Source organism: Haliotis asinina, chromosome 1 (genome assembly GCF_037392515.1).
Source record: "Haliotis asinina isolate JCU_RB_2024 chromosome 1, JCU_Hal_asi_v2, whole genome shotgun sequence".
Classification (NCBI taxonomy): Eukaryota; Metazoa; Mollusca; class Gastropoda; order Lepetellida; family Haliotidae; genus Haliotis; species Haliotis asinina.
Genome location: NC_090280.1, coordinates 9,416,673 through 9,431,468, shown reverse-complemented (window position 1 = coordinate 9,431,468; position 14,796 = coordinate 9,416,673). Strand labels below are relative to the sequence as shown.

General features: G+C 41.6%; 1 protein-coding gene across 1 annotated transcript in view; it reads left to right on the top strand.

The window, feature by feature from the left end:
• LOC137289521 (uncharacterized) overlaps positions 1-12,426 on the top strand; it is an 82,622-nt gene extending 70,196 nt beyond the window's left edge. Inside the window, exon 5 of the mRNA XM_067820865.1 lies at positions 12,335-12,426. Coding sequence (XP_067676966.1) covers positions 12,335-12,426 — 92 coding nt within the window. The remainder of the gene's footprint in view (positions 1-12,334) is intronic.
• Positions 12,427-14,796: the final 2,370 nt, after the last annotated feature.

The window sequence follows — 14,796 nt, the reverse complement described above, 5'->3', positions numbered from 1 at the left end:
TACGACTTTTACTACAACGAGCTCAAGAAACAGTACGGTGACAGGTGTGAAGTGCTGTACACTGACACGGATTCCCTGCTGATGGAGATTCGAACCGAGGACGTGTACGAGGACATGAAAAAACACCTCGATTTATACGACACCAGCGACTACCCTAAGACCCATGCCCTACACAGTACGGTAAATAAAAAGGTCCTAGGTAAGATGAAGGACGAGTGCGCTGGCACGCCCATAGCCGAGTACATAGGTTTGAGACCTAAGATGTACTCCATACTGAAAGCCGACAATAGTGAGATCCGGAAGGCTAAGGGTGTTAAGAAGTATGTGGTGAAACAACACATCAAACACGCCAGATTCAAGGAAGCCCTGTTCAAGACCCGTACCTTTAGGCATAAAATGAACACACTTAGAAGTGATGGACATAAGATATACGGACTGACTATAAACAAGACGTCCCTGTCACCTATGGACACGAAACGTTGGATAGCTATTGATGGGATAAACACATACGCGTATGGACATGAAAAAATTTGAGGCTATTTACTACAGCCCGCGTGGGTACTGGAAAGGAGCTAGCGCAGTAGATAAGCTAGCTAAAATAGCGCGAGTACCCCCGGAGGAAGCCAAAGCGTGGCTTGAAAAACAAGCCCTGTGGCAGATCTATTTGCCGGCACCACGCTACGTGCCTAGAAGGAGGTTCGGTATTAACATACCTAATAGCGTTCACCAGGCAGACCTACTGTTCCTACCCCACGACAAGAGGTACAAGTATGCCTTAATCGTAGTGGACGTAGCCAGTCGTTACAAGGAAGCCGAACCCTTGACCACGAAAGATTCGGCCCAGGTAGCCAGAGGATTCGAACGCATATACAAACGCAGCCCGCTGACGTGGCCAACAGAGCTGCAAGTTGACCGGACGGGAGTTCATGGGTGCCGTGTCACAACTGCTAGCCAAACACGATACAAAGGTCAGGCTTGGCACGGCCGGAGCCCATCGCAGCCAAGCCATAGTTGAGAGATTTAATAGGACTTTGGCTGAGCGCTTGTTCGGCCATCAGTATGCTAGGGAGATGGTCACCCCTGGAAAACGATCGACTGAATGGGTCACAAGGTTACCCAAGGTGGTGTCGGCAATCAACCATGAAGTCACCCGTCTCACCGGTAAGAAACCGGCAGACGCTATCAAACTAAAATCAAGAGTTGCAGAGTCGGCCGCTCCATTGCGTTGGAAGGAGAAACAGATACCAGATAGGGCCCTAGTGAGGTATCTATACCAGCCGGGGGAACACGAGGGTGATAGCCGTAAGCGGGCCACCGATCCTATATGGTCAATCAAAACTTACAACATAGATAAAGTGGATATGAAAGCCGACGAACCTAACTTATACTACTTGAGGGATGGCCCGTGTAGGGGGTTTGTAAGAGAAGAATTATTAATCGTACCGTACGGCACAGTGTTACCTCCAACCAATACACGGTAAACTGTTTCATAGACACCCAACCTTTTTGTAGTAGGGGTAATAGTAGCAAGATCTAAGGTCCCAACCAAAGCCTTATTTAGTAAATAAGGCTTTGTAGAGACATTTCTTGAAAGTGAGCCAAAACCCCTATTCCCTATACTACTGTTTTAGATCCAATGACAGTAGCACAAGCCACTGCGCCACCGTCCTTGGATCCGTCTGTAAATAAGGATTTGTAATTACAATATTTATTTTTTAGTTGATTATATTCTTGTTTATATTGTAATTCATTAGTTTCTGATTTTTTAAATGTAGTCAGTGTAAGGTCTACTTGTGGCCTAACCAACTGCCAAGGAGGAGAGGAAATCAGACGGGAGGGAGCTATGTTGTCCAGCGCTATGCCAGCAGCAGAAAGGAAACGTTTCACTCTTAGTCCAAGAGGCGGAACAAGGGAAGACTTCTTGTTATACAAATCCTCATACAGAGGTTTAAAGACACATTTAAACGCAGGGTTTGACTCGTTGGAATATAATTTGGTTATATACTGTAAAGATAATTTTATACGGCGTTGTTTAAGAGATGGTTCATCAGCCTCAACGTGCAGGCTGTCGACGAGTGAAGTTCGAAATGAGCCAAGACAAAGTCTTAGACCTTGATTGTGAACAGAATCTAAAAGTTTTAGGTTGCTTTTGCAGGCTCCACCATAGACGATGCAGCCGTAATCAAGTTTTGAACGTATCAATGATCGATAAAGTTGCAGGAGGGTAGCTTGATCCCCTCCCCACTTACATTTAGAAATGACTTTCAACAAGTCAAGGGCCTTCAGGCATTTAGTTTTAAGGGACTTAATATGAGGTAAAAATGTTAAATGGGAGTCAAAAACTATACCTAAGATCTTAGCTTCCTTTACCACTTTGATGGGAGTGCCACTGAGAAAGAGTTCAGGGTCCTTGTGCAGTGTATATCTTCTACAAAAATGTATACAATTAGTTTTCGATTTAGACCGTTTTCAAGACACCACTTGTTAATTTTGTTTAAACACAACTGCAGTTGTCTTTCAATAGTATGCATATTTTTACCTCGACAAGAAATATTAAAATCATCAAAAAGGGATCCATCAATAGAATCATTCAGAACCTTAGATAAACTGTTGATTTTAATGTTAAATAAAGTGACAGATAAAATACTGCCTTCTGGGACACCCTGATCCTGATTATAATGATCAGACAGGGTAGAACCCACTCGGACTTGAAATTGTCTGTCATTTAAAAAGTTGGAAATAAATTGAGGCAATCGGCCTCACAGTCCAAAGTCATGCAAATCTTTCAAAATGCCATATTTCCATGTAGTGTCATAGGCTTTTTCTAAATAAAAAAATATAGAGACTGCATGTTGTTTATTAATTATAGCGTTTTTGACAAATGATTCTAAACGCACTAAGTGATCAATGGTACTTCTGTTTTTACGAAAACCACACTTTTGTTTATCATTCGTTCCATGGTTTTGCAAACACAGCTTGTGAGAGAAATTGGTCGATAATTTGAAGGATCAGTATGATCACGTCTAGGTTTAGGGATTGGGACTACAATAGCATCTCGACATGAAGACGGAAATTTTCCCGAAGTCCAAATGTCATCAAATATATTTAAAAGGGTTTCTAAGCAAGATTCTGGTAAGTGTTTCAGGAGTTGATGATTTATATGATCAGCTCCTGTAGCAGTATCATGAGCTTGTTCCAGAGCAGTATGAAGCTCATGAATAGAGAATATTTCGTGATAATCTTCACCATTATTTGAACTGAAATTTACAGCTTTCTTTTCTTGCTGACTTTTATATTTCTGAAATTCAGGCACATAATTTGAAGAAGAGGAGTGTTTGGCGAGGGTTTCACCCAGTTTATTTGCGATATCGGATTTGTTTGTCAGTAGCTGATCACCATCTTGAAGGTGTTGAATGCTGGATTTAACGCCCTTACCCTTGATTTTCTGAATCATGTTCCATACTTTTGATATCGGCGTACGTGTATTGATCTTTGATACATACGTTCGCCAAGAATGGCGTTTACTTTGCTTAAAAGTACGCCGAGCTTTAGCATTAAGAATTTTATATTTGTTCAAATTGTGGACCATAGGATGGCGGCGGAAATAATGTTTAGCTTTTTTCCGTGCCTACCAAGCCTGTTTGCAATCGTCGTTGAACCACGGTTTTCTAATATGTGGAGTTGCGGAGGACTTAGGGATACACTCATTGGCTATGTTGTTCACCTCATCAGTGAAACACTTTATAGCGTCAGCAACATCAGTGAAAAGTTCAGGTTTAAGTTTGTCAGCACAGAGAGTTTCATATAAAGGCCAGTTAGCCTTTTTAAAATTCCATCTGGATGACGGAGGAACATCAGAAGGGGTTACAGGTGTTAGAACTGTAGGAAAGTGATCACTTCCACAAAGGTCGTCATGGACGGACCATTCAAATTCATTCAGGAGGATTGCGTCAGTGACAGATAAATCAAGACTAGAATAAGTACCATTCCCAGGATGTAGATAAGTGTGAGAGCCATCGTTATAGATGCATAAATCATTATTTGAAATGAACTCTTCAAGTAACCTTCCTTTATTGCTTGTATGCACACTACCCCATAGTGCGTTATGACCATTGAGATCACCCATAATGATGCAGGGCTTTGGAAGTTGGTCGTAAAGTGCTTGAAGATCAGTTAATTGAAGCAACGATGTTGGGGGAATGTAAAGAGAGCACAAAGTAAAAACAATGTGCAGAGTTATTCTAACTGCAACAGCCTGAAGATTGGTATGAAGTAAAACAGGGCTATGAATCACACCCTGTCGAACTAAAATTGAAGATCCACCAGTAGCTTTAGTCCCTGGTGGGGAGAAGGAATTGTACTGACGTAAATCAAAGTTATCAGTTTCTTTAAGGTAAGTCTCCTGCAGACATATTGCTGATGGCTTATATAATCTTGTATCAATAAATGCAAATCATTGAGATTGGTCCTAAGACCTCTGCAATTCCACTGAATAATTGAACTAGAAACGCTCATGTTAAAGGTGGTTGTACAGGGGATCTGTGTTTCCCTTTTCTAGACGACTTACTGGTGGTGCGCAGATGAGGGAGAGGAGATACATCCATGTCCTCTAAGGTTTGAAAACGATTCTGTATCCGTACAGGGTCACGCTGACCCTTTGGAATACAATCAGAACGATTAGAATGGTCAGATTGTTTGGTTGCCGTTTTCAAATCAGACGATGGTTTCGGTACCGACTGCAGGTTCACTGTTGAAGTCCTTGGCGAGTGTGAGACAACTGTAGATGGATCATCCGTTTGAAATGAAGAACTAGATGACTGTCGAGGAGATGTAGTGAGGATCGGAGCAGAGGATTCTATCCATGTATAATCAGTTTGACAACATACGGAGTGATATGAAACCGATCTAGAAGCTGGAATTGAGACTGAAGCAGCAGCTGCATAACATGGGCCTGGTTTTTCAAGAGCTAGTACAAGTTTCCTAGCTTCTAGGAAAGAGACATTTCGTTCATGTTTTATTTTCGAAATTTTTGACTGGAGTTCCCATGTAGGGCATGTTCTGGACGACGAAGGATGATTTCCAGAGCAGTTTACACACGCTAGAGGTTTATCACAGAGTTTGCCATCTTCACAGGTGCCTCCACATCGATGACAAGCAGCCAGACTACGGCATGATTTAGAACCATGGCCATATTTCTGACATCTGTAGCACCTCAGGGGATTTGGGATGTAAGTATTAACCCTTAAGTGACAATAACCAGCCTTCAGTGATTCCGGACGTGTTGGAAGACCAAATGTAAATAAATAGGTATTGGTCTTTACGATGTCATTTTCTCTGTTGTAAGTAAACCGCTTAACAGCAGTTACACCTTGTGAGCGTAATTCTGAAATGATGTCACACTCATCCATATCTGAAAGGCAACGTCCCACATCACGGACAATGCCTTTACAACTATTGAGTGTTCTGTGAGGGGACACCTCCACAGGAACATTAGCCAGTGATTTGGTTGAAAGAAGTATTTGTGACTGGCTTTTCTTTTTACACTCGATCAGAAGAGATGCAGAACGTAGCTTCTTGATTTCTTTGACATCGCCAGCTAAACCTTCTATACCTTTAGAAATGGCAAAAGGATTCAATTTTGGTGGACCATCATTTGGTGCTGACATGACCAAAAAGCGTGACCAATGATCAGGATTTGGGAGAACTTCTTGAATTTCATCCTCAGAAGATACTGAATCATCAGATTCATACGAACGTTATTTTCAGTAGGGGTGCCATGGTGGTATTGAAAATGATTCACCCTCCTAGCTCCCCACCCACCACGGAGTGTCAACGAGGACAATGCATTCTGTATGTGGGTCTCCAGCACACGGCACCAAGGATACTAGGAGGGTATACTCAAGCAGGAAAATATCCCAAAAAGATAAATCCTACCAGATTGGCCCATGAGCCATCGCCTTCTGGGCATGTAAGACTCTAGGCAAATGTATATATGACATATTTCTACTCAAGTAATGTTTGACAAATAAAAAGAGTCGAAGCCTAAAAGTAACAATACAGTTCACAGGGCTCGACATGACCAGCCGATTGGTCGAACCGGGCCCATTCAACCACCCGTCTAGGCGAAGTCAGGGCCAAAGTGGTGTATTGAGCAACAGGAACACGGTTACAGGTCCCTATTGCCCTCAACCACCAGGATCCGCTCCTCCGCCGACACAGGGCCGCAACCCACGGCAAACGGGTTGGTGGACCAAATATCCCCCGGGTCCACTACGGGGGTGTCGGCGAGCTCTTAGCGTTACCCAGCACCCACCACAAGGAGGTGGCTCGCCACGGGTGCCAGGTACTTTTTAATGACTCATCAATTTATTCACTCCATTTATCTGAAATGTGTCGCACCCAGGTCTGCCCCACTTTGCTGATTGGAAAAAGTACAGTAAGCTTCAAAGTGGCTGTAAATATCACCTCGCTCCACTTGAAAGAGTCGAATTTTAGCCGCTTTTAGCGATATTATCGCAATATCAAGAACAGAAACTAGCTTCACACATAATATATCCAATAAGAATCCAACCCGACATGACGAGCAACCGCTCTAATCACTGAACTTCTCCAACCGCTCCTGACATGCCACACCGTGCTACGACGACTGAATGCAGCGGGTATCATAGCTCGACGTCTTCTGCATGGAATAGCATTGACCCAGGAACATCATCGTCGCAGGTTACAGTGGGGAGGACTGTTCGTTGCTGGTAGGCATGAATATGGCAGCGATTGGTCTTTACAGGCGAACGTCGAATCATCATGTTCCATAGTGTGCATACGCCCCAGACCCTCTCCCCCAACATATTCTTGATTATTTTGTAATTCATTCGTTTCTGATTTTTAATTGTAGTTAATGTTAGGTCCACCAATTGCCAAGGAGAAGAAGAAAGAAGTCGCAGCAAGACATGGCATGATTCTGAGCCCAAGAGGCGGAACAAGGGAAGACGTTTTGTCATACAAATCCTCATAAAGTGGATTAAAGACGCAATTAAATACAGGATTAGATTCATTAGAAGCTAATTTTGTCTTTGTTTTTGCTGAATAGAATTAAAGTGAAAATATCAAACTTATCAGTTTTGTATTTTGCTGGTTCTGATGGGATTTCTCACACCTTTTGTCATGGCAATTCTTAACCATAACAAAGCATAAAATAAAATATCAGTAAAACTGTCTGTTCCTTTGACTTTGATATTGTTGTGACAGCATAAAATCTGAGAAAATTCAGGTAAGCTCTCATAACCCACTGCACGCCGGAAGCTGAGGACTCAATCCCAGACAGTGGTGCCTGCTTGTTTTCATCTTACAGCTCTGATCCTGGTGCTTTGTTGTTTTTCAAGAACCTCTCCTGCACATATGTCACAACTCCTAGAAAGCTGATCCAATGACTGCGTACAGAATATGTCATGGTAGTGTCACTGTAGTCATTATATGTATGTGACTGAATCAGTGAGGCGTCTGTATGCACCAGGTGTGTGCAGTTGAATGCAGCATAGACACAAAATGAAGACTTGCACACACGTGTGACAGGCAAATGTCACGGAATTAAGGATATATGTAATTACATGGAAGGTGGAATGTGACCATATGAATACCAGGTCCCTATCGAAAGATCTAGCGGTACATGGCGTAATACATCTATTTTGAGTAGACTTGCATCAAGAAAATCTTGCCTCAAACATAACGGTGGATAGGACTGATCAAAATGATCGACTATCGGAAATATCGCTGTTAGGAAAAATATCAATTACAAGTGAAAGAAAACACAATAACGACAACAACAAAAAACATGTCCACGCCCATAAGAAATGTCTTATGCATATAAAGAATTATCAGAGCTGAGTGTACAATTGTTATAATACCAGGAGTTTTTATTTGTTTCAGCAGTATTTCAGCAGTACGATGTTGCTCGTTCCAGACCAGACGGACCAGACAATCCAGTGATTGTCACCATGCGAGACGATAACGGAGCATGTGTTCATGTGTAGGATAAAGTACGGGGTCATGATTGGAAAAGTAAGCACATTAAAATATTGTGACAGAGTTTAAGGGGTAAGACCTGTTACCAGGTACCTCCGGTACAGTGGGACATATCACAGATAGGTCTATGAATCACCATGAAATAGCAATGATTTCAGCTGTTACTGAAAATGCGAGCGTATCCTGCTCCATGGGCGGAACCCGTCATAAACATATTCAAAGTCTAGTCAGTTGTGTTCCTGAAGGTTTTCGGGAAACAAGTAGGATGAAATGCACGTTTTTTTGTATTTTTGTCACCGATATCTCACATTTAGAAATGTTCTCCCAATTACCTTCTTGCTGTTCTTGTTAATTATTTACTGTATATTATTTACTGGTTAGTTTATTAAACAAAACAGCGAACATCAAGGGTGAAGAAATACATTAGCACCATGTTTGATTCAAACGCTCAAACACAATAGCCCAGTGCATGTGCAAAGACGGACGTCCTCTGCTACTTGTATCAATTGGGCACTGGCAGTTGTGAATCGGTTGGTTTCGAGGGGCTAAGAACACAGCACAATGGTCACCTGCCCTTTATGCTTTTTCTGGGTTTTACAGAGCGAGGTCTGTTCTGTACGCTACCAGTGACCTGGAACCTGTTCCTCAGTCAGTGAACGGCAAATGACACACACGTAGGCGGCGAGAAACACTTTTTATGGATTCATATAATTTCTTTCGTTTGAGGTACGAATTAGAATGTAATTTCTTTCTCCTAGCGTCGGAAGATACAACAAAGTGAGTGAGTGAGTGAGTTAATATTTAACGTCACATCGGCAGTATTTCAGCCATATCGTGACGAGAACATTTTGATACTAAAATGAAACATGCATACATTATAAACAGCTGTCGTAAAAGGACTGTAAAACAACTAGAATATCACAGTTATACTTAAAACTAGTGTGGAGAATTAAAACAAATACCACTGTTTGGACAATGCAATATAAAATACGGGCTATAGATCGCCAGCAACTGAAGGTAGATCACCATACTAGGGACCATGGGGATTTACAGTACCTTTGCTACCTGCATGGACCCTAGCTGGATTTACACCATCCCTTCAGCTGCTGGCGAGTGTAAGACATTTTAGCCAAAATTAAAAGAACACAAATACTATGCTTGTGATGGAGAATTCAACACAGTCAAGCAGGATATGCTTGACCGTGGATCTCTCATCACAAGGGACGCAAAATGGAGGATTTTCACCTTTCAACAGGTATGCATGTGTATACCTTGTATGACCAATACGACATCGCCGTAATATGACCTCTTCAAATCTGGACTGACAACCCAAGTGGGTATAGCCAATGTAGGGTTTTATCTCATGTAATTTTTTTATACCAACCTGGGTGTCCCACTTCTTTTGCATCAGATCACAGATATAAGATCTAATGGTGGGGTTGTAATCACTGTAAGGAATAATAAGTGGTGTCACAGATTTGTTGAGTGCTGCTTTAGCAGCAAGGTCAGCCAATGTGTTACCAGAGATTCCTACATGGCTGGGCAACCAACAGAAGACGACGTAGTATTGGCCAGTAGCAAGATTATTATACAATTCAATAATTTCAATTAAAAGTGGATGTTTACAAGAAATATTTTTAATAGCCTGAAGGCAAGAAAGAGAGTCGGAATAGATTATATACTGTTTGTGTTGAGGGTGTCTTTGAATATATTTAAGAGCAGTTAGTATTGCGTTAGCTTCAGCTGTAAAAATTGAACTGTTGTCTGGTAATTTAGAAGATATTGTTCGGGATCCAATGACAGTGACACAAGCCACAGCGCCACCGTCCTTGGACCCATCTGTAAACAAGGATTTGTAATTGTTATATTTATGTTTTAATTGATGATATTCTTGTTTGTATTGTAATTCATTTGTTGCTGATTTTTATATGTGGTCAATGTTAGGTCCACATGGGGCCTGACCAACTGCCAAGGAGGAGAAGAAAGAAGACGGGAGGAGCTATGTTTTCCAGCTCAATGCCGGCCGAAGAAAGAAAGGGTTTAATTCTGTGTCCTAGAGGCGGGACAAGCGAGGATTTCTTGGTGTATAAATCCCCGTGAAGGGGATTGAAAACGCAGTTATAGGCAGGGTTAGATTCATTAGAGTATAACTTAGTAATGTACTGTAAAGCTAACTTTATACGGCGGTGCTCAAGAGATGGTTCATCAGCCTCAACATAGAGACTGTCAATAGGTGAAGTTCTGAAGGACCCAAGACAAAGTCTTAGGCCTTGGTGGTGGACAGAATCAAGAGGTTTAAGATTGCTTTTGCAGGCTCCTCCATATACGATTGAGCCACAATCAAGTTTTGAACGGACGAGTGATCGATATAGGTGTAAGAGGGTAGCTTGATCCCCTCCCCACTTTGAGTGGGAAACAACTTTCAACAAGTCAAGAGCCTTGAGGCATTTAGTTTTAAGGAACTTAATATGAGGCAGAAATGTTAAGTGGGAGTCAAAGATTAGGCCCAAGAACTTGGCCTCCTTAACAACTCTGATGGGAGTGCCATCTAGAGATAGTTCTGGGTCTTTATGTGGCTTATATTTTCTACAAAAACGGATACAATTAGTTTTGGATTTAGAAAACGTAAAGTCATTTTCAAGACACCATTTATTTATTTTGTTTAGACACAGCTGCAGTTGCCGTTCAATAGTATGCATAGTTTTCCCACGACAAGAAATACTAAAATCATCCACAAATAACGATCCATCAATTGAATCGTTTAAAACTTTTGATAAACTATTTATCTTTATACTAAAAAGAGTGACAGACAAAATACTGCCTTGTGGAACACCCTGATCCTGATTGTAATGATCAGACAGGGTAGAACCCACTCGGACCTGGAATTGTCTGTTATTTAAAAAGTTGGGAATAAATTGAGGCAAACGACCTCGCAAGCCGAAGTCATGTAAATCTTGTAAAATGCCATATTTCCAGGTAGTGTCACATGCCTTCTCAAGGTCAAAATAGATAGAGACAGCGTGTTGTTTTTGGATTAGTGCATTTTTCACAAATGATTCTAAACGCACTAAGTGATCGACAGTACTTCTTTTTTTACGGAAACCACATTGTATATCTGTGATAAGGTTATTTGTTTCCAAGTACCAAACAAGTCGATTATTTATCATGCGTTCCATGGTTTTGCAAACACAGCTAGTTAGTGAAATTGGTCGATAATTGGAGGGGTCAGTATGATCACGTCCAGGTTTAGGTATTGGCACTACTATGGCGTCACGCCATGAGTGAGGAAAGTTACCCGATGTCCAAATATCATCAAAAATATTTAGAAGAGTTTCTAGGCGGGATTCTGGTAAATGCTTCAGGAGTTGATAATGGATGTTATCAGCTCCTGTAGCGGTATCATGGGCTTGATCAAGAGCAGTATGGAGCTCATGAAGAGAAAAAGCTTCATTATAATCTTCCCCATTATCTGAATGGGAGTTAATAGTTTTCTTTTCTTGTTGTTTCTTATACTGCTGGAATTTTGGTACATAATTAGAAGAGGAAGAATGTTTAGCGAGGGTTTCGCCCAGTTTATTTGCAATATCTGATTTATCCATTAGTAATTGATCTCCATGTTTAAGATGATGGACTGTAGATTTAGTACCTTTACCTTAAATTTTCTGGACCATGTTCCATACCTTGGACATGGGTGTCCGAGAATTTATTTTGGATACATAATTTTGCCAAGATTGGCGTTTGTTCAGTTTAAAAGTACGCCGCGCTTTAGCATTTAAAATTTTCAATTTATTTAAGTTATGCACCATAGGATGGCGACGGAAATAATGTTCTGCTTTTTTCCTTGCCTTCCTAGCTTGTTTGCAGTCATCGTTGAACCATGGTTTTCGGATATGTGGAACGGCAGAGGACTTTGGAATACACTCATCAGCAATGTTATTTAGTTCATCAGAAAAGCACTTGATAGCATCAGGAACTTCAATACAATGTTCAGGTTTAAGTTTGTCAGCACATTGTATAGTATATAAAGACCAGTTAGGCTTTTTTAAAATTCCATCTGGATAATGGAGGAGTATCAGATGGGGTCACACATTTAAGTATAGTAGGAAAATGGTCACTTCCACAAAGGTCATCGTGGACTGACCATTTAAATTCATTAAGTAAGCTGGAGTCAGTTATTGACAGGTCACGGGCTGAATATGTTCCTGTTCCAGGATGTAAATATGTATCTGCACCATCATTGTATACACATAAATTATTATTTGAAATAAAATCTTCAATAATTTTACCTTTAGTGTTTGTGGTCGCACTCCCCCAGAGCGAGTTGTGGCCATTCAGATCGCCCATGAGTACACATGGTTTGGGAAGTTCATCATAGAGAGACTGAAGATCAGGAAGAATAAGAGTTGATGATGGCGGAATGTACAATGAACACAGAGTAAGTGTAATGTTCAACGTAAGTCGTACTGCAACTGCCTGAAGGTTTGTTGTGAGTTTCACATGACTGTGGATAACGCCATTTCAGACAAGAATGTATGATCCTCCACTGGCCCTATTATCAGCAGGAGAATAATAATGATATGCGCTGAACTGACGAACGTTTAAAGAATCTGTCTGCTTCAGATGCGTTTCTTGTAAGCAGATTGCTGACGGTTGAAGGTCTTGGTCTAATAGATGTAGCTCATGCACATTATTTTTAAGGCCTCTGCAGTTCCACTGTAAAATGTTCGAAGAAACTATTTCTTTGGGGGGTTTATTGGGGATCTACCCCTTCACTTTCGAGAGGGTGACAGACTATGTGCCCTGTGCTGGATGTTTTCGGACACGTCCATGGCTTCAAGGGATCCAAACCTATTGTATATCTGGATCTTATGTTCTGCACCTTTAGAGGCTCTGCCATTTTGAGTTTTCTTACAAGTACCATTGTTTGGTTTCACTTTGGTTTTTGAAACCTGTTTCCCATAATTTCCAATAGAGAGTGTTGGGGTAGACTGTGATGATGATTTATCCTTTGACACTGACCGAGATTGAACTTCAATTGTGACTGGTGTTTTTGATTGTGATTCGATGGTTTGTGTTGAGTGGTGAGGTGAGTATACCTCAGGTGTATCATTGTCAACCCATGTCAAATCGGTTTGGCATGATGTGGAAAAGGTGGACATAGGTACAGTTGCTTTTTGACTCGTTCCAGCGGATACTCGAGTAACTGAGGCATATGACTGATTTGGTTCTGGGGTCTGAACAGCAAGCTTTTTGGCATCAGCAAAACTAATATTTCTGGTGAATTTAATTTTTGTTTATTTCCATCTGTTGTTTCCATAATGGACAGTCTTTAGAAAAAGCTGAATGAGTGCCAGAGCATTTGTACATTTTTTAAAGTTACTATCACAATCTTCAGTCAAGTGAGTTTTCCCACCGCAGTGAGCACATGTTATGGAATTTGTGCAGCTATTGACACCATGTCCATACTTTTTACATTTAAAACACCTCAGAGGGTTTGGAATATAAATGGCAACGTTGATATTGCAATATCCTGCTTTAATTGATGCTGGAGCAGTTGGCGAAGAAAAATGGAATAAATAGGTATTTGTTGGTCTATTTTCAGAATTTTTACGGGTCATGAAACGTTTCACAAAAGTTACTCCTTGGTCCTTCATTTCCGAGGCAATGTCCAGTTCATTCATATCGGCAAACAGTTGGTCCCGGTCTCGCACGATGCCTTTACTTGAGTTCGAAGTTCTATGCGGAGTAACTGATACCGGTATTCCAACGAATAACTGAGTGGACATGAAATTTGTTGCCTGCTGTTTTCTGCTACATTCTATGAGCAGAGAGCCTGTGCGTAACCTTTTTATGTTAGAAACTTCACCAGTAATACCATGCACACCTTTTGATACCGCAAAAGGATTGAGTTTTAGAGGTGATTTGTCAAGTGTCTCGATCACGAGAAATCGTGGCCAATATTCATTTGAGTTTGAAGGTCGTCGATCATCATCACTGTCCAGTTGACGCTTGTTTCGTTTTAGGGAAGTTTTGTATTCCATAGTAAGTGTATAAGTTTCATCATCCGAGCTCCCCACCCACCACGGAGTATCACAAGGACAATGCTATAAGCAAGCGGGTCTCCAGCTTGCAGCACCAAGGATACCCAGATGATATACTCCAGTAGAAAAATTAAAAGATTAATTATTCCACCAGATTGGCCCATGAGCCACCGCCTTCTGGCATACAACTCTAGCCAAAAACAGACATTAACTTAGGTATTGAAAAAGTCCAAAAGTTAGCCAAGACTTTAAAACATATCAAAGGATAATTTTCAAACTTTGGTGCAACAGTACAATAAGGAGCACAGGGCTTGGCGTGACCAGCCGATTGATTGAATTGGGCCTATTCAACCACCCTTCTAGGTGAAGTTAGGGCCGAAGTGGTGTGTTGGGCAACAGGATCACCTAGTCCTTGTTCCAGTGCCCTCAACCACCAGGATCCGCTCCTCCACTGACACAGGGGCGCAACCCACGGCCAACAGGTTGCCCAATTTGGTCGCCTCTTACGACCAGCAATGGGGTGCTGTGGACACATTCTGTCCCGGGTCCACACGGGAGAAGAGCACTTAGCATTACCCAGCACCAACCACGAGGAGGTGGCTCTTCACGGGTGCAAATACAACAAAGGGAAGTAATGCTATAGGTATGGGGGCGCTCTGGTAGGTATAAAAGGGGGGGGGGGGGAATTTACATTAGGTTATTCTCAGCTGCGGTGCACCAGCGGTCAGTGTTCATT